This window comes from Trichosurus vulpecula, chromosome 9 (genome assembly GCF_011100635.1).
Source record: "Trichosurus vulpecula isolate mTriVul1 chromosome 9, mTriVul1.pri, whole genome shotgun sequence".
Taxonomy (NCBI): Eukaryota; Metazoa; Chordata; class Mammalia; order Diprotodontia; family Phalangeridae; genus Trichosurus; species Trichosurus vulpecula.
This window is the reverse complement of record NC_050581.1, coordinates 87000142-87021238: the sequence shown is the minus strand read 5'-3', so window position 1 is coordinate 87021238 and position 21097 is coordinate 87000142. Positions and strand designations below refer to the sequence as shown.

The following is a 21097-nucleotide window of genomic DNA, read 5'->3' as shown; positions in this document are numbered from 1 at the left end:
TTCTCTTTTGGGAGTTCTCTTCAGCTTTCTGTACTGCTGACTGCCTGCCCACCTTTGGTTTCTGCACCGCCACTCCTTCCTGGTTCTCCCCCTACCTGACCGAACATCCCTTCTCAGTCTCTTTTATCGGATAATTGTCTATCTCCTGCCTCCTTAGCACGAATGTTCTCCAGCTAGGGTAGATTAGAACACTAGACCTGGGGTCAGGAGGACCTGAGTTCAAACCTGTCCTCAGACGCTTACCAGTGCTGTGACCCTGAGCAACGCACATACCAACCTCTATCAGCCTCACTTTCCTAAATTGTAAAATGAGGATAACAACAATAGCACCTACCTCTCAGGGATGGTATCAGGATTAAATGAGATAATATTTGTAAAGTGCCTGGCACACAATGGACGTTTAATAGGGCCTTGTTTCCTTCCTTCTTCGGGGCTCTGTCCTGGGTTCTCTTCTCTATACTTGGTGATCTCATCAGTTCCCATGGGCTCAAAGTATCATCTCTATGCAGGTAAGTACTAAATCAACAATATTTATCCTAATTTCTCACTTGTATTCTACTCCTTCATTACCAGCCACTTGTATCTCTCTTCCTGGATGTTGCACAGGCATCTCAAACTCAATATGTCCAAAACAGAACTGATTACATTTCCCCATCCCTAATCAATCTGCTTTTTACAAAGATTTGTAGCCTTGGAGTCACATTTGAACTCAAGTCTTCCTGACTTTTCCCTTGACTCTTCCCTCTCCCTCACCCTCTGAATTCAGTCAGTCACCAAGTACTGTCAATTTTATCTCTACAACATCTTCTGTCTTTTTCCCTTTTTCTCTACTCAAAGAGAACCATACCAATTCAGGCCCTCATCACCTCTTGCCTGGATTACTCTCATAGCCTCCTAAACAGCCTCCCTGTTTCTAGTCTCTCCCCTCTCCAATATGCCCTCCACATAATGGCCAAAATGATTTTCCCAAGGCATAGGTCTGACCCTGTCACTGCCCATTGCCAAGTGGATGAAATATGAACTCCTTTGCTTGTCAGGTAAGGCCCTATCTTGCTCTAGCCTACAACCATTCTGGAGAACAATTTGAAACTATGCCCAAAAGGCTATAAAACTGTGCATACTTTTTGATTCAGCAATACCACTACTAGGTCTGTATCCCAAAGAGATCATGAAAATGGGAAGAGAACCTATTTGTACAAAAAAAAAATTATAGCGTCTCTTTCTGTGGTGGCAATTGAAGTGATACCCATCAATTGGGGAATGGCTAAATAAGTTGTGGTATGTGAATGTAATGGAATACTACTGTGCTATAAGAAATGAGAAGCATGCTGATTTCAGAAAAACCTGGAAAGGCTTACATGAACTGAAACAAACTGAAGTGAGCAGAATGAGGAGAACATTGTACACAGTAACCACCACATTGTGTGATGATCAACTATGATAGACTTAGCTCTTCTCAGCAATATAATGATTCAAGACAATTTCAAAGCACTCATGAGGAAAAATGCTATCCATATCCAGAGAAAAAACTGATGCAGTCTAAATGCATATCAAAGCATACTGTTTCTCACTTTATTTTTATGGGGTTTTTTTGGTCTGTGTCTTCTTTCACATCATGACTAATATGGAAATGTATTTTGCATGGTTGCACATGTATAACTTATAATAAAATTGTACTATCTCAGGGAAGGGTGAGGGAGAGAAAGAATTTGGAACTCAAAATTTTTGAAAATTAGTGTTAAAAATTGTCTTTACATGTAATTGGGAAAAATAAAATATTATAACATAAAAAAATATATTATTGTTATTGTATAAATTCTTCTCCTGGTTCTGCTCATTGCACTTTGGATCAGTTCCTCTGCATACAAGTATTTCCAGCTTTTTCTAAAACCATCTACTGCATCATTTCTTAACAACAACATATTCTATTACATATATATAGAACTTACTGAATAAGCCATTCCCACTTGACAGGCACATCCTCAGTTTGGAATTCTTTGCCACCAAGAAAATAACAGCTATAAATATTTTCGTACATACAGGTCCTTTTCCTCCTTCTTTGATCTCTCTGAGGTATAGACCTAATAGTAGTATCGCTAAATTAAAAGATACGTATGATTTATGAGCTTTTGGGGCAAAGTTACAAATTGCTTTCCAGAACAAATCAGGTCTGGTACAAGGCTCTGTGCTAGGATAAAACCTTGAAAAAAGACTCATGATTAGCAGGCATGACACAGAAGAAAATCCAGCTAAGTAAACTGAAGAGTGGTCTTGTAGGTAAGAGGAGAGAAAAAGGAGGAGAGAAAGAAAGAGAAAGAAGGGAAGGAGTAAGAGAAACAGAGACACGGAGAGAGAGACAGAGAGAGAGAGACTGAGAGAGATACACACAGAAAGAAAGACAGACAGAGAGACAGAGACAGAAAGACAGAGACACACAAAGTATTCAGGAGGAGATAATAACTAGCGTCAGTGGCAACTGAGAGGTCACAATGAAGGAAAATTGAGAAAAGTTCATTATATTGGACAATTAAAAGATTACTGATAAGTTTGGAGAGAACAGTTCCATCTCTGGCGGTTAGTAGCCAATCTAAAGAGGATTTAGAAGTGAGAGGAAAGGAAAGGAAGACATCCAGTGAAGATGACTTTCTCATGGAGTTTAGACGAGAAGTGGAGGACAGATATAGGATTATAGCAATTGAAGATGGTCAGATCCTCGAATTAGGTAATGATGGAAGGAAGAGGGAGATAAGGATGAAAGGAGGGAAGAACAGAGGGATAGAGGGAAAGGGTGAGGAAAAGGAAAGAAAAGGGAAAAATAAGAGATTTTGTAAAGGGAAGGAAGAAGAGAAAAAAAAAAAATCCTAGAGCAAGGAAGACAAACAGGCAACCCTTATGACATGGTACACGGTAAAAAGAAAGGCCAAGAGAATAATAGACACAGTAACTTCAACAATATAATTAAATGTAACACTAAAAGTCAAAAAACATAAAATACCAACAATAATTCAGGTCAAATAAAACAGATGATGTTTAAACAACAGTTTAAAGCTCTTAACATTAAAACACCTGTCATCCCTTTCTGTACACAACAAACTGCAAAAATAAAAAATGACATGTACTATCGCTCAGAAACACTCTATTAGGCAATTTTGCTTAATCTTTTTAGGGGAATGCTGCTTAACTGGGAGGAAGTGAAGTTGTTTCTAGATCTGTAGTGTCAAACTCAAATAGAAATAGATGGGCATACTAACTTAGAAAACCACAAATGAACATTATCTGTATTTTATTGTATTTTTATTTATTTTGTTATGTATTTTCCAATTGCATTTTTATCTGGTTGCTACACTGTGGAATTTTGCAGACTGGGAACTGCAACTTGATACCTCTGCATTACATTGATGGTAGCAAATGTAAAAAAATGTAAAATGTAGCAAATGGAATAGGTAACCTCTTGGTAATTTTTATCTCTAAATCTCTGATTCTTATCTAAGAAAGATACCAGATGTGCATTCAATCAACCCAAAGAGCACAGAAAAATGTTCCAGTTTGGATCTCACCAAGCGTAGCATTAAGGCAAAGATTTCACCACAAGGGATTCAATAAATGAATTAAATGTAACTTATTTCAATTTTGTCAATTCTGCTTTTACATAAGCATAAAACAGTATGAAGTAACATTTTTCATTACACTTAAAAATAAAACCTGGTCTAGGGGTACCACACAAGGATCTATGAATTAAAAAGTCCAAAAAAGTGAGACTATACAATTAATAAATATATTCTATTTTGCAAGAAAAAAAACTGATATAACATCAATAAACTAGGATGGCTTTCCCTTTACTTCATTTCATTCAGCCACATTTGAAGTCTGTAGTTCATACTCATATTCATAGGCTTGGCCTTAGCACGTGGGCATGTGATTTTCTAAGAAATGAAATACCAGTCTTAGCACTGACTTCTTAAATGATTTATTAAGTAATGCTGCTATTTTGTCTGTGATGAATATGCAGTTACTGTCAAGAACAAATAGGCCCATTAGTTTTAGTAATCATCATTAATACCTACTAAAAGATTCAGTAACCATCATTAGCATTAACTAAAAAGATTAGACAAGAATTCAAGAAAAGTGGATGGAACAAAGGAGGGGCGCAGGGGCAGGGCATCTAGGAAGCAATAACAATCAAGAGAGAAACAGAAAGACGAAACTAGATGGTCATCCCAAGTACTAGGACTTTTAAGTTCAGAATTGCTGAACGGGCACCTCCAGAGAACTGAACTCAACTGAATTTTAGTTTTTGTTCTTTAGCGTGGGGAAAAATAAGCACTAGGCCAACAGGAGCTGTAACCAAACAAGAATAAAGACAACTGAAATATATGGGACCCAGGGCAAACTAGGGTAAATTAAGCAACTTTCAAATCTACAGACTAATCCTACAATAAAATTCCTACACACCTATCCTTTAAAGTCCAACTCAAATGCTATCTTCTTATTAACACTTTCCCCAAAGCTGGACCCGCCATTCTTCAATTCTACAACTCCCCTTTAAACCTAAAATATGGTAAAAACCAGTGTCACCTAATTTTGCTTAACTGTTTCTCTTTGCATCAAGGGGTGGGAGAAGGATGTATCAGAAAATGTCTAGGGTATAAAGTTCTGAATAAAACTTTTTTTAAACTACACAAAAAGTTGATGCAAAATTTTTAAATAAAATGTTTTCAAAAAGACTGCAGGAATTATTTCCTATGAACAAATTAGGCTTACATCATAAATAGTATACGGTTTCAACATTAGGAAAAAAATCTATATAATTAATCACATTAAGAGATATAGAAATAGCCTTTGGAAAAAATAAGTTACATATAACAATAATGATAGCAAACATTTATATTGTATCTTAAGCCTTACAAAGTATTTCACATATATCTTCACAACATCTAAGGGAAGTAGATGCTACTATTATTCCCATTTTACAGTTGAGAAAAGTGAGGCAGCCAGAGGTTAAGGTACTTGTCCAAAGTCACAAAACTATTAACCACCTGAAGCAGAATCCAAAGACGGATCTTTCTGATAACTCTATTCAATAAGACTTCCTCTTTGCTCAAAATTCTAAAAATCAGATGCAAAAAAGGGTCATTTTTTTAATATGATAAATAAGAGACAATGTGACATAGTGAACAGTGAACTCAGGGCCAGGGAGACCTGGGTTAAAATCCTAACTCTGATATATACCAGCTGGACAAGTCACTTGGGCAACTGAAGTTGAGTTCCTCAAAGAAATTTTTGGCCTATATTGAGAGAAAGAATTTCCTTTTCCTTTATAGGAAGTTTCCTATATAACGCTTTTATAGGAGTTCCCTATACCAATGATATCACAGATCTATTCCCTATCCTTATGCTAATACACACGCACCCCACAAAGGCTTACAGTTTTGTAATGGAAAAAAATTAGTTTCCCAATACATTCCCCGCAATAATGTAACATTTCTAAAAATGGTACTAACAGCTACAAAACATGGTACATGTTACAGTATTAATATAATTAATCATATTACAAACCAAAACCACAGTGTTAAATCAATATATAGAGAAAAAACCTTTGACAAAATGTAATGCTTATTTATACTAATTATAATAAAAATAATTAACATGTATATAGTGCTTTAAGTTTTGCAAAGCACTTTACTTACATTATCAGGTAATTTCTATTAACAGCCCCATTTTACAGATGAAAAAACTGAGGATAGACAAGATTAAGGAAAGTAAAAAAAGAAACTAATTAAAATTACAGTACAATTTCAGTAAGTAGAAGGCTACAAAATAAAACCATAAAAATTATTAGTATTTCTATGTAGCAATAACAAAAGCTCTTCTGAAGATGAAATTTTAAAAAAACTCCGTCAAGAAACATTCATTCTTACAAAACATTCTGTAAAGAAATAAAAAATAATTTGAATAACTGGAAAATTAATCACTCTGTATGGTTAGGCTGCACCAAAATAATAATAATTAAATACTAGCTAAATTAATTTAGAGATTTAGTGTTATGTCAATAAAACTTAGATTTTCTTTATGCTCGACAAAATATTAGCAAAATGAATTAGGAAGAATAAAAAAAAACTTGACTCTCAAGGGAAATAATGAAAAAAGTAGAAATGAAGAAAGAATAGCACTCAGAAACCTGAAACTATATTATAAAGTAGTAATCACCAGAACTATTTGGGAATGGTCTAAAAAAGAGCGAAGTACCTCAAAGGCATAGATTCAGTGAGCAACTATCACCAATAGCTCAATACCTCTGCTTTTGATAAATGCACTCATATATACTTCTTAGAGAGGGCCTTACTATTCACTAAGAATGGCTGCGAAAAGGTGAAAACTGGCAAAATACAGGATCTATAGCAGTAGTATACTTGCCCAATATGTCAAAAAAAAAACCCTCAACTTAACTATATAAAAGGTGGCATCATGTAAAAATAGAGAATGATAAACGAAGGCATCTTTTACAACTATGACTAAAGAGATAATTATTAAGGACAGAAGGGATAGACAAATTCACAAAACATAAAAGCAAATAATTTAGACTGCATGATATTGAAAAGCCTTTCAAAATGCGTGTCGGAAAACCTTTCAGTAAACCTGCATCTGGTGTTATCACACTCATTTGAGAAAAACTTTTGTGTGGAAAAGAGGAAGGTATGTGCCAAACATCATGCTAAGCACTGGAGATAAGAAAAGAGATAAAGACAATCTCTGCCCTCAAGGAGCTAACAATCAATCAATTAACGAACAAACATGTATTAAACACCTACTATGTACCTGGCAATCTAATAGAGGAACTCACAACCATCTGAAAACAACAAGGACTCGACCACACTTAACCTTGGAGAGGTAAGGACTATATCTAGGACCAGAACATCAGCCACTAAGTAAAATCATAAGTCAAGCACATGAGTGATAATCTTCACAGTATATATTAGCCTTTGAATCTTGTAGTGGCCAAAAAAAAAAACCCAACAACAACAAGAAACAAGCAACAACAAAACAAAACCACCTCTCTCTTGAGTGTGTAACTAAAACCCTGTGGCCCAGATAACCAGGTACTTACTGACATAGCGCTTTGAACTACTGTCCTTTCTGGCTCCATGCCCAGCTCCCTTGTCTGAAATGAGAACAGGCTGATAGAAGAATATTCCTGACATGTGAGACAGTCAGACCAAAGGCACAGGACAAGGGATGGAATAGCAAGTAAGGCACAGGATACAGACCAATATAGCTGGAATGCTGAGTTCATGAAGGAGAGTAATCATGTACTAGCAAACTTCCACATTCTCTTCCCCTAATAATCCTTGCATTTCAAAATCACCATCTGCCAAGATGGAAATCCAGGGAAATGACTCTGGAATCCATCTAAAGCTTAATCTTCTCTTGAACAACAGTTTGTATCATCAACTGCCTGCTGAACAGGTTCCTCTAATCCCGTCCTTTCAATCAAACTTCCCTGTCTCTATTGAAAATATCATCTTCCATCTAGGGTCTACTGTACCATCTTCGACTCAAGCCACCACCCCCTTTATATAGGTCCTCATCATTTCCCACCTAGACCACTGTAACAACTCCCCAATTGGTATCCTGGGTTTCTACCTTTCCCCTCTTCTACCACACAACCACTAAAACAGATCAGCCTATGCCATCACACTAGTTAAAACTTTTAGTAGTTCCCTATTCCGTCTATGATAGAGGAAGGGAAATATGTGTGTCTGTGTATGTATGTATGTATGTTTGGATATATGTACATATGTACATGTTCATGCTTCAAATTGTCTCTGACAATCAGCCTCCAATCTACCTTTCCAAACTTAATTCATAATACTCCTCTATCACATGTTCTATCCTACTAGCTATTCCCTTAATTTAACATTCCATCTCTTACCTCACACCCTATCTCCATACTCCATACTTCACACAGTCTGTCCTCATGCCTGACCTACACTCACTCCTCATCTTGGCTCTTAGCGATCTTAGACAGAAAGACTTTTCAGACATAGGAAAAAAGCATTTATACAAACATCTTAGAAAACAACAGAACAGTCCCCTCAGATCAATAATACATTGTACTATGCTGTACTCACAAATGTTATTATTTGTCAATTAACCTCACATTCAAATATTTAATTTTTTAAAATTTTGATCATTTTAGCTCTAATTTTTGTTCCCCTTTACTTGAATGCCCCAGTGCCAGCTGAAACTCTGGGTTGAATTATTGGGATGAACAAGAAAAGAAAATTATTTCCCTCCCTTCATCTCCCTCTGTAGTCCCATTCCTGCTGGACCTCAAGGTCTCCATATAATGATGATATGCCTATCTGCATGGGTAACATCTCTATACAACTTAGTTACAGTGCATAAGTTTAACTGAAGCACACACATCAAGAATCTAAAAACCAAGCCAAAGATGTCTCCATCTCAGAAATGCAGTATTGATGAGTAGTGTATGGGTCCTAAACCCCATCAAGGGAATGAGGTGGTACCTCACAGCGAATCAGTAATGTGACTGATACTAAACATTAGTACTCAGAAGGACCCATAATCCTGTCAAAATGAATATTCCCACCAAAACACAGGTCACAGCCCATGTATTCCTGCCAATCTGAGATAACTTCTCTATGTCCTCCCATAAGGTTACCTAAGAGAATCAAGCCAATGTGCTGTGAGCCTTCCACCATTTCTCTGGACATCATGAGGATACCAGCAGAACAAATGAGCAGTCTAATGCTATCCAAGACTTTCATCAAGTAAATAACCCATCTTCTTTTCAACTACATCCTTCTTTAATGATATTCTTTATTGTAATTCTCCTTTGTAATTCCTTATTCTTAATGTTTTAGTTCATCTTGACCACACATCTCTCCACTGACCTCTTGCGTGATAATCATTTTCAATTCTTTGCAGTCTATGTAGCATTCCATAACTCACAGCTATGTAATACCACTGGCAAAACAAGACTATGAAAAATCTGGGGATGTTACAGGAAGAAATTTGTGAGTCATTAATAAGAACTCTTTAATGCCAAATAATAATGTAATAAGAACTCTATAAAGCCAAATCCTGTTATTTCTACTTTCACAACATCTCTCATACATCATTTCATTCACACAACCACAAAACTAGCTCAGGTCCTCATCACCTCTCACCCAAAACTACTGTGAAAGAGTTTAGCCTATCAGGTCTCAAATATCTCCTACTTCAATCCAACTTCCATTTATCTGCCAAAATGATTTTTCTAAAGACTAGATCTGACCATATCAACTTCCATACAACTCCCCACATCAGTGGCTCCCTGTACCTCCAGGAATAATTATAGAATATCCTAAAAATGTTTAAATTTCACTAAAACGTGTAGGACATTCTATTGCTTGGCATTTAAAGCTCTTTATGATATAACCTCTTCCTACCTTTCTGATCTGCTTACATTTTACTCTCCTCACATATTTCACAATCCAACAAAGTATTCTCTTTGCAAGTCCTTTAACATGATTTTCCATATCTTGTATCTTTGCACCTCCGGTTTAGATTGATCTACCCCTCAGCTGTGACTCTTAGGTGCTCTGCCTTTCTTCAAGATGCAGCTCAAGTCTCACCTTCATTCAGCAAGATGCCTTTTCTAGTCCTCCCACATGTTAGTACCTTCCCATCTCATATTATAGTTCATCTATTCCACAGATATCTCATATGCTCTTTGAAGATGAAACTCTTTTTTGCATTTCTTTCTAACTCCAGACCTTAGCACAGTACCTGGCACATAGAAGGTGCTTAAAAAATTCTTGTCTACAACCAGGAGTCTTCTTAAGTGAACATTTGCTAAACTGTACTTTTGATGATAAAATAAACTTATTTCACTTAATAGAGGAGGATTGGGATCAAACCTAAAAATATAATCAAAAAAGTAACCACTTAAATAGATCTTTATGGTTTTCAAAGAGCTAACTAATCTAGTCTGTTCCATTGATCTATTTTTCTATTTTTTAAAGCAGTACTAAATAATTTGGATGATTACTACTTAATGTCAAGAAGAGCTATTTTTGACTCATTTCTATATTTTTTTCATTATGGCCTTTTGAGATTCTAGGCCTCATTCCCCCCCACCCCCAAATGAATACCAGTATTATTCTAGCTCTATAAAGTAAGCATTCAATAGTTTTAATTTGTAGTTTAGTTTACTAAACCTGTAAATTAATTTGGGTGGTAGTGTCTTTTTTTTAATTATATAAGAACATCACAACAAGAAGTAATGACTTAATTATTTAAAACTATGTTAATTCTATAAAGTATTTTATAACTATAAATATGTGTCTTGGGAGACTGACTTCCAAATGTTTTATGAAGTTTTATAGTTACTTTGACTATGATTTCTCTATCATTTCCTATTAATTTTGGCAATAATGAAAGGCTAAAAAGCACAGGCAAAGAAGATCTATTTTAGTAATATAAAAATCAAATCTAAAACCAAAAGCTGGCAATATTTGTAATAAAGAAACATTGGCATCTTCACTAACAAATATAGGGGCAAAATAGGGATGTTTCTTTAGCCCCACATAGTTCTAGAAATTCCAGCAATAAAACACAAAAAAGAAATCAAAGACATAAATACTGCCAAAAAGGAGATGGAACAATTCATATTTTTACTCAGAAAACTCCAGAGAAAAAGCAAGAAAACCAATGAAATAACAACTAGCTTTAGTGAAAAGCAGAATTCAAAATAAAACCAAGAATTTTTAATAAAACAATTCCACTTTCTCACCTAATAACTAGTTACACCTAAAGAGAAAAGGCCTAATCAAAGTACAGCCAGGCAACAATTTAAAGAATAGTATTAATCATTATGAATAATGAGAATTAGATCAGAATTTTATATTGAAATCATTCTTCTAATCAACAATGAATTGTGAATATTAAATAAATAAATGAAAAAAAATCTTAATATCACTATAAGGACTCTATTCAATTATTTCACTACAGATGCAAGTGTGATATTAAAACAAAATCCTTAGTGGATTACTTTAAAAGCATATTATTTAAATAATTATTCAAATTATTCAAATAATTTCATTCTATTCAGTATTTTCATTATGTATTATCTGAAGTTGCAAATCTATTTTGGTCTCTAAAAAAAAATATCTAAAACAGTAGTTTCTCTTTAAACAATCCCCCTGAGTCAATTAGTTAAAACAAAAAAAATCCTGTGACTAAAAGTCTCTTGTTTTCCTTAATGCCATGTACTACTTCAAAATTAGACTATTATATAGCTAAACTCTCTTTAGTTTTGATAATATTTGCTATCTTATTCTATAATTATGCATGTAAATAACTACCATATTGTTTTTCAAAAGAGACATTTTAGCAATTTTGACAATAGTTCCATGAGAAAAAACTTTATCAATATGCATATTGATATTATGCATGATATATTGATATGAATATTATTATATTCCATACTTTGGAGAAGTGAAAACTATAAGCACACTATACAAATGAAAGCCTTTCTGTTTGTCTTTTGCTAACTCTACACAGCTGATCTAATATAGACTACAGAAAATATACAGATTCATTTAGAAACTTTTCACTGCCAGGAAATGCACCTCTACCCAAAAAAAAAAAAAAGCCACAGGGCAAAGTAATCAAACTTAATAGAAATAACCATCATTTTGAAGCCACCCTCAATTTAAAGCCGCAGGGGAGAAGTAATTAAATTTAATAGAAGTTGCAGCTTGTGAATGAAAATACACAGCATGTGAATAGAATGGAAAATACTGGGCAGGAGATAATGTTTCATACACCAAATAATATAAAACTTGATTTGTTCTGAAAATATATTCCAATTTCTGAATGATGAGAAAATCATACTACTGAGAGTAATCAATCCATTTTAACCTCCACTCATATCTCTCTTCCCAATATTTTCCCTAAATATTGAATCTACCCTATAATCTAAAGGAGCTTTTCTGCTCCATTTTCATAAGACACATCCCATTTTCACTATCAAGAATTTGTCTGAACTGGAATTCCAATAAGAAGAGGAGTAAAAAATTGTGGAATGAGAACTTCATGCAAATTGTCTATCGAGGAGAAATATGGCTACAGGACAGAAATAAACTAAAATATCACTTCAAGAAAATTATTTCACAATGCAACATACAGGTCCTATAAGTCCTATATGACAATAGAAAAATGCTTCTACATAACTATATTTTGCAAGCAGTAAATGAAGAAACCTGAAATAAATGACAACAGTGAAAATTTAAAAATACACATGACAAAGTAAAGTTTAAAAACATTTAACATGTTAAATTTGCTACCACAGTAAGGAGAAATGATATATAATTTATGATTTATTTTTGTAACATAACTCACCAATTTAGCCACTTTTCCATAATCAATCCATCTGACGGTAGCAAAATTTGTAGATTCTGCACAGTTGAATCCATGATTGAAACCAGCATGGTATCCGTATGGGAAAGTAATCATAAATTCTCCAGCTTCCTGAGTCACCTGTATCATAGAACAACATGCAATACCTCCAATTTTAAAAGGAAGACAATTAACAGTATATAGTATTTTAAGTATAAAAAATTTCCCCCAATATAACTTTTACAGCTTTCATACTCCACTTAATTACTTAAAACTGTTTCATAACTAATACGCTGAAATAATTTTTTAAAATCTAAAAAAGGAAGTAAGTGGGGGAGAGCAAGACTTTGGTTAAAGGATCTCAATTTACAATTCAAGTCTTTTACAATGAAAATTTTGAAAACCTCCTCTGATCTTTTTAAGCTACTTATACAATCTTGACCTTCCTATTCACAAATACACTTTTATAATTAATAACCTTAATTATTGTTAAATAGTATTTATATTACATAAATACTAGCCACTATTATTAGTAATAATACTATTATTGGTAATAGTAGTTGTTCAGCTTTTTCAGCATGTCTGACCTCATTTCTGTGGGGTTTTCTTGGCAAAGATACTGGAGTGTTTTGCCACTTCCTTCTCCAGCTCATTTTACAGATGAGGAAACTGAGTTAAAAAGGATTAAGTGACTCGCCCAGGGTCACAAAGATACCAAGTGTCCTGCACTTAGGTCTTCCTGACTCCAGGTCTGGAACTCTATGCACTGGGTCATGTAGCTCCCCCTACAACAGCAGTAGATAACATTTAAATAGCACTTCAAAGTTCACAAAGTCCTCTACACATGTTCTCTCCTTTGATCCTCATGATGCCCTGTGTACTTAGTGCTATTTTCTCCCTTGTTACAGGCGAGGACACAGACTAAGAGAGCTTCCCTGCAGTTGTCCAGAATCATATCTCCCCAGTAACCCTCAGAGCCCGGATTTAAACTCTGGTCTTCCTAGTTCCACGTCCAGCACTTTATCCCGTGTGACCCAGCTGTGAAACAACGCACTGAATTATTCCTAATCTAAAAGTCAACTATGCAAGAGTAAATATGTGCTTGTGTGTATACATTTGTGTATGTATGCATTTATGTTGGGCATGTAAACATTCAAGTCCCATAAGAGAGCTTACTGCCTAAAGAACTTGATTCCAGTTCTTACTACTAGATTATTTTTTCTTTTAGATTACTGATACAACTTTTATTTTATTTCATTTCATTTAGTTTATCATTTATTTATTATGTATTAATATATGCTATATAATTGCATAAAACGGTCTATTTTATATGTTATATATTATCTCATTTGTTTTGGTTCCATTTTTCTAACAACTTACATTTATTCAAAGAAATAATGCAAAACAATCCATATAATTAAGGAGACTGTCTAAAAGCAAATATCATCACGGTATTTTTGCAGGGTAGGAAGCAGGGGTTGTTTTGAAAAACAAAGTTTTTTAATGGTATCAGACCAGTCAATATGGGTTCTAGTCATGTAGAGAATGGGGAAGAGAGCAAGAAAAATTCTTAGAAATTAAATTCTGGAAAATTTACTTATCCAAATTTGGATTATAAAGTTTTCATTTACTCCTTGGGATTAACAAAATATTTAAGCTCTTTTCCATGGAGAGTTGCATTTAGCCGATTTCTTCCCATTATCTGATGAAGGAATGCTAACATTATAAATTATAGCTGTTAATGCTCCCCTCATAGATCTCAATGTCATCCACGTCTAGAGTTATACAAAAGCTAAGCATTCATTATAAAAATAAGGTACTCAATGTAAGGCTTAATATAATAAACAACAAAATAGCTGTTTTTTTAAAAACACTAGATTTCCTTCGGCATGCACTCCTTTGGCAATTTGGTGACGCCTATGAATCTCTTCTCAGAATAATGTTTTTAAATAAATTAAATACTAAATTTAAGTTAGAGTTCAGTGAAAATCAAGATGTAACTCTGAAGTTCATGAACACCCTGAAATCTATCCATAGATGTAACCAGAATGGTCTTTGTTTTCTTTGAATAGGTATGGGTAAAATGGAAGCCAGATGAAGTCATACTCGGAGGGAAGGTGGCCTCATGTGGTTAACAGAGGAAAGCTTGTACATCTGGGGAAAGGCTGGGAGGACAATCCTAGTCTCCATCTAGGGTGGGATCCTCTTGGCTTCCTCAGAGAGTTCCTTTTGAAAAGAAACATTTCCCACCTGAGTTTGGCTTCTGATATTGGATCTTTGCATAACTGAAATCTCAACCAAACTGGAGATGATTTTATTTGAAGAATAATAGCCCATACTTGCCTACTTTTTTTTTTGTTGTTGATGTTCTTTGAGATGATTTTATTTAAAGGATAATAGCCCATACTTGCCTACTTTTTTTTGTTTTTTGTTCTTTGAGATGATTTTATTTAAAGGATGATAGCCCATACTTGCCTACTCTTTTTGTTCTTTGTTTTGGTTAACTTTTTTGCTAGTTCTGTCTCCTTTAGGCTTAAGTACCCTGCACTTTCCGGTGACTGCCTAAGCATGTAGCTTCTTGGAATTTCTGCCAGCTCGCTGAAAGAACTGACCTCTGGAATGGGACTTTTTGGGGCAGGCACAGCTCTACATCCAATTTCAGCATGAAGAAGCTATGGAAGTTGAGACCTTCACCCCTTGCCCCAAGATTTTGAGCCCCAATTGTTTGGGGGGGGAGGATGATAGTGTTCTGAGTACTTATTTTGTGTTATCCTTGCTATATTGTTTTATTATGATATTATTGAACCTATGTAATGGATACAAAGATCTAGGGGTGGACATTTGAATTATTAATAATTATTTTGGGATGATTGATTGAAGAGATTATCTTGCTGGGATCTAGGGGTGGATCACATTTGAATCGTAAACCAATGTTTGGGAATGTCACTGAATGATATGTTTTGCTTTACTGTGAATGATATGTTTTAGTTTCCTGCGTAATTGGATCACAATGTTCTAGGATATATAATTTAATTTAAATTATGATTGGATTGTGCATCCTAGAACATTGTGAGGGGTGGAGTGTAACCAGAATGGCCTTTGTTTTCTTTGAATGACTCAGCTTACCTCATTGAGCCTCTGGATGCTGTGGCTTGCTCTTTCAGGGCAGGACGCCCAGAGAGCATGTCAGGAAGCAGACAACTTCCTGTGTGATGAGTCATGGGGCTAGCTGAGGGGAGGTGTTAACGTCTATGCTAGGGGGAGGGGCCAAGTCAAGAACCAATCGGCCCTGGTCATTCAGGCGGTGCTTGATGATGTTAAAAACCCTATAAGAGGGGAGAAGACAGCTTGAAGAGCTCTCTTTCCTCTTCCGGTTGGTGTGGGAGCAACGAGGAGCGTGACTCTGGGCCAGCCCTTACTCTCAGGCTGAGCCCAGATGTTGGTAACTATGAATTGTATTGGGTCTGTCTGTTGATATTTGTAACTTGTTTATATTTTGGTTTTGAGGTTCGGGGTGCTGGTTTGTTTTTCCCCCGATCTAAATGAATGTTTTGAACCTCAGGGTGCTGGTTTTTTCCCCTGAAGTAAGTCAATGAATCTGTATTTGGTCTGTCTCTTGATGCTTGTCTGTATGCTCCCCTGAACTAACTGAATGCTAACTGAATGCTGGCGTTTTCCCCTGAACTAAATGAATGTTGTCTGTATGGTAACTGAATGCTGGATTAAAGTAAGCTGGTCAACCCCTTCACCGTGCTTTCCTAGTTTGAGCAGATAAAAAGAACCTGTGCTTTTCCAGCGTTCCGGCAGCGTCCTGGGTGCATCTTATGCCCCCACAGAAGCTGCTAGCTGGGTTGTTAAAACAATAGACTCCTTGAACCCATGTGTGCAAATTTAATTCAAAATGAGGATGAATAGAATATATTTGTGCAATTTCTGAAAACACTGTAAATGGTACATCTTCCATTCCAAATATGGTCTATTTGACCACTGTAAAGGAGGAAAAGGCTTTCTAGAGAGATTTGGTCAGCTCCAAGTCCAAAGTGGCACTCTGACCATCTAGAACCAATTTGGCAGGAATTTGGAGGAGGGAGTTCAACATACATTGATGGTTCCTTACCACAATATGGAAGCAACCATATGTCTTAGGGGTTGACAGCACAGGCTTATGGCTTTTAACAGTTTTAATAAAAACATTAGGATGATGAATTGTGACATAAACTTTGGTTGGATATGGGCACTTACAAATTTTTTCTCACATTGTCACCAACTAAATTTAAGCTAAATATATCTAGAAAGTTAAACCTGTACTAGATACCCAACAAGATATACATGTATTCTCCATAGTAACCTATATCCTGTCACAACAAAACATTTCGGGAGTACAAGTAGAAACAGATCGATGAAACTTGCTTCTAGGGAACTAAAAATGCCTAAGTTCATTAATCACCTCATATTTGATTGATGATCAAGAATTCTATCTCAAGGTGAATTAGATCACATACATGGTACCTGGAAAGGGAAGTATAAAGTTTCATACAAAAAGCACCTGACCTTTTCATATGATTTAACATAATAACATACTTCCTATCTGGGAGGCAACATGGTATAGGAAAGAGAGGGAAAAGCATTTCTAGCTTTGGAGTTAGAGAACGTTGGTCACAATCCTAGCTCTGTCTGTCACACAACCTTTTGACCATATCAATTCACCTCTCTGGCCTGTTTTCTGACCTGTAAAAATGAGGGGGTTTAATTGGGTGACAAGTTTGCATTTCATTTCCTCATTTGTTCCCACATAAAATATGCCAGCTGATCTCTATCCTATTTATATTACTGTTCTGGTGTGAAAAATCTCTTTATTCAACTGTTTTTGCCATTTGGGTTAGAGTAACGCAGGGCTATCCTTTCATATTAAGTTTTTTGGTTGTTCTGTTAGGGAATGCCCCTTCTACAGTCATAGGATTTAGACCTGGAAATGACCTTAGATCACGAAAAAAGTCACATAAATAGGATAGAGATCAGCTGACATATTTCATTTGGGAAAAAATGAGGAATGAGATGCAAACTTCTCACCCAGCTATGGGGAAGTTACTACAATTCGATAAAATATTTACTAGTTCATAATATCCAGACATTCTTCCTTACTTCATCTCGATCTTTCATACTGACTTAAACAAAGAGAGTACTACTTGAAGGCAAGAAAATGAAATATATAACACTGTATAATACTTTAGAGTTTAAAAATAGTATAATAAGCTTATGTGCATAATTGTAGATCATATACACACATAAATACAGGTGTACAGAATATGATCCTAAATGGAATTTTAATGACACTAAAATAACATAGTAAAGTAAAAGTCATCTCACCACCAGCAATTCCCAAATGTACCTCATCACCCAGCCCCTCACCACTGACGGATGATATGGCAGGAGGGTACTGCAGTAAAAGTAACAGCTCAGCTGTCGCCTGGTAAGCATAGGCTCGCTTATCAGTGGACAGCACATTTCCCATTCCATTGCTCCAAGCCAAGAGAGATCACAGTCTGATTCTTTCTATAGTCACATTCTCACTGAAACCCATTAATTACAGCTACACTTGGGAACAGGCTGCTTCCTCCTCATACTGGATGACAGTACAAAATTCATTCTTCTTAACTCTTTCTAGCACTTCTCACAAAATAAGGAAAAGAAAACCACCTTCGTTACTCAGTAGAACTTTATATGTTCTCCTCCTCTACTCTACAAAAAAAAAAAAAACTACCCAACAAATGTTTAAAAGTATCATTTGTTCCAAAACAACGTGCTTCAAAATAATACACCTCTAGTTTTTGCAGAAGCATGAAATACCAGGTCAAACTACGTTGCCAGAATAAAAGGTTGACTTACTTTGTCTCTTTGCTGAGACATTTATGATAAACTACAAAGACAAAAAGAGTAATTATTTATACTATAAAAATAAAAATTACATTCCCATAAAATAATGCATAATTCAAAAAATTTAGATAAAATGTAACAGTTAAAATACAGTCCTGAGGTACAAAAGTTCTGAGCACAATCAATTTATTGGCAAAACATGAATGTACCAATTGATTCCTCAGTATGCTGAGACCCTGAATGAAGGAGACTCCTTTCTTTTATAGGTTTTGGGAAGTATAGAACAAAGAACAGAACAGGATAGATGACCTCATGGCATAATTAAGTCACAGGGAATAAGACAATTGGTTACAGAGCTGAACTGCAGGAAACAACACAATTAGTTGGAAGTTTGGTAAAGAAGGGCTAGCAACAACCTCCTACTTCCTTCTCTGTGACTAAGAAGTGTCCATTGTTCAAGTCCACCACCAAGGTTACTGATAATGGCTCACACTTTTGGACAGCAAACCCATCATTCTTAGAATATCTGGGTGGTATAAAGACAGTAGGCCCAAATCCCTTATGTTCACATACATCCCCCAAGGTCAGTTAAAATTCCTTGAGGCAAGGATAGATCAATGAATAGCAGGAGAACCAAATTTCTGAATTTAACCCATTACAGGCCATCTAAATCTCTGAACTTAAGAGACAAAGAGCCATGACTTGAGCAATTACAAGACCAAAATCAATTAAATGTAAGTAGGATCAATAAGAAAATGATACAGAATCAATGTTGATCATTTCAAAAGCTAATGTGTTTGCATATACACTTAATTTATCTTGTGTGGTACAATCTAACCGCAGACAAAAATTTTCTGTATTTTTTTAAATTTTACATATCCCCAAAGAAAAACAAACAAATGAGATTTTTGTAAAAGTCACCTACCAAATCAGGTCATTTGAGACAACATAACTTTCTCTGTGGACAACAGCAATTGAAAACCATAAAGTATAGATCCTTTTTGTGATTTTGTAATGGAATAGATTATTTATTGAGTAGCTAAGTCTTACCTTACTGTCAGGGGCCTTAAGTCTGTTTTTTCACTTTTATTTAAGAGTCTCAGCACATCTAAGGATGATATTTTTATGAGTGGAAATGTCAGTCACAGAAAGGACTCATCAAGAGGAAAAAATGATAACCGTATTCCTATCTGATGTCATAATCTAAAGGGTCAAATGACTCCCTTCCTGCTTTCCATCTAAAGAAAAATTCCAAATTAAATTTTCTTCTATAGTAAAATAAAGGATATATCTGGGGAATCTAGAGACAATGTCTATATATATTAACTCCCATTTAAAAACAAAAGAAAATATAATAGATCTAGATCTGGAAGGGATCTCAGAGGTCACCTAGTCCAAAGGATTCATTTTGTAGATAAGGAAAATGAGGCCCAGAGGGGTTAATCCCAGGGTCACAAATGTAGCATCAGAGGGAAGACCTAGGTTCTCTGACTCCAGAAATACTGAATGACCTTTCCACCCTACCAAATGGCTGGTTTTAGAGCAAGGATGAAATGTGGATTTAAGCCCTGTGTCTAATACATATACGAGCTATTTGACCATGGGCATACCACTTAACCTCTCATGGGCTCAACTAACTTTCTAAAATTAGTTATCAATGATCTGTATCAGTGATGGGACTTTCCCTTCATTTGATGATATCACAAATAAGATATCTCCTACCCATCCCCCCTTCAAAAAAATAAAATGGTTCACCCACTGAGCCCATAAAACCTTGCAGGACTTAGTTTAACAAGGTTTTAACCTACCATTTCTGTGTCTTCAAAAGTTACAGCAAGAACTTCCCCAAAGCTGAGACAAAATACAACAGAATTCAAATATGATAAAGCCTCCATTCTCCGCTGACCTACTCTGAACTGGCTTTTGATTCTAGTCCACAAAAGTTCCACATGGTTCTCAGCTGCCTTGGGCACTCAAAGGGTCCCCAGGCAATCAATGAACACCTTCCCTGTACCCTAAAGCTAGAACCATTACTGTTATTACTGTCATTAACATTCAAAATAACTAATATTATTACTGTCTTTAATATTCAAGCTACTCCTTATAACCATGGGCCTTAATATCACCAAGGGAAGGAAGCAGCAATATCTATGAAAAGTGACTGGGGGGGAAAAAAACCAAAAGCCTAGAATGAGTAGGATTCAGTCACGTGTAGACATGCCACACAAGACGGTTCTCTACCCAGTAGAGAAGTTCAAGATTTTGGGCTTCAACCCATCCCATTTCATAACGTACTCTTCCTTCATTTGCTCTTTTCACTTATTCTCTCCTTGTGGATTTACTTAAAATACAGCCACTTAAAGTGGGATTTTAGGCTTTATGGAGGAAAACTTGCAAGTTTATTTCCTAAATACTTTAGCTAGTTGCTTTGGTTTTAAGTATATTGAACAAGAAAAGGAAAGTAGATTTTGTATCAAGAACAATTCAGGAAAGTATGAAAAACTGGGAAAGTAGACCTTATACAAGAAATCCCAGAACTGGGAGTTTTCTTAGTAAACTCACAAACTATGAAAAAGTACACCAATATACTGAATGATTTGTAGTACTGAGAAAAATTCTGCTTTGAAAAACAACAAAGGGTGGTACTTTTACTGCCTGGGATTAAGAAAAAGGTGCTGATTTAGTCAAAAGTGAAAAGTTTCTAAGGTAGAAAACAGCAAGGATTAGGGTAAGAAACATCCATTTAAAAAGAAAGAAGACTGATATTTTTCAATGTTTTTTGCAAGCAGCTAAGTACTTAAACTATCTCAAAGAGAGA

At 35.5% G+C, this 21097-nt stretch overlaps 1 protein-coding gene across 3 annotated transcripts in view; it reads right to left on the bottom strand.

Annotated features, from left to right (window-relative positions):
- The window catches only part of KDM4C (lysine demethylase 4C), a 507818-nt gene that overhangs the window by 331123 nt on the left and 155598 nt on the right, over window positions 1-21097 (bottom strand). For all 3 annotated transcript variants that reach the window (XM_036737952.1, XM_036737951.1, XM_036737950.1), the window contains one exon: window positions 12409-12546. In XM_036737952.1, coding sequence (XP_036593847.1) covers window positions 12409-12546 — 138 coding nt within the window. The remainder of the gene's footprint in view (window positions 1-12408; window positions 12547-21097) is intronic.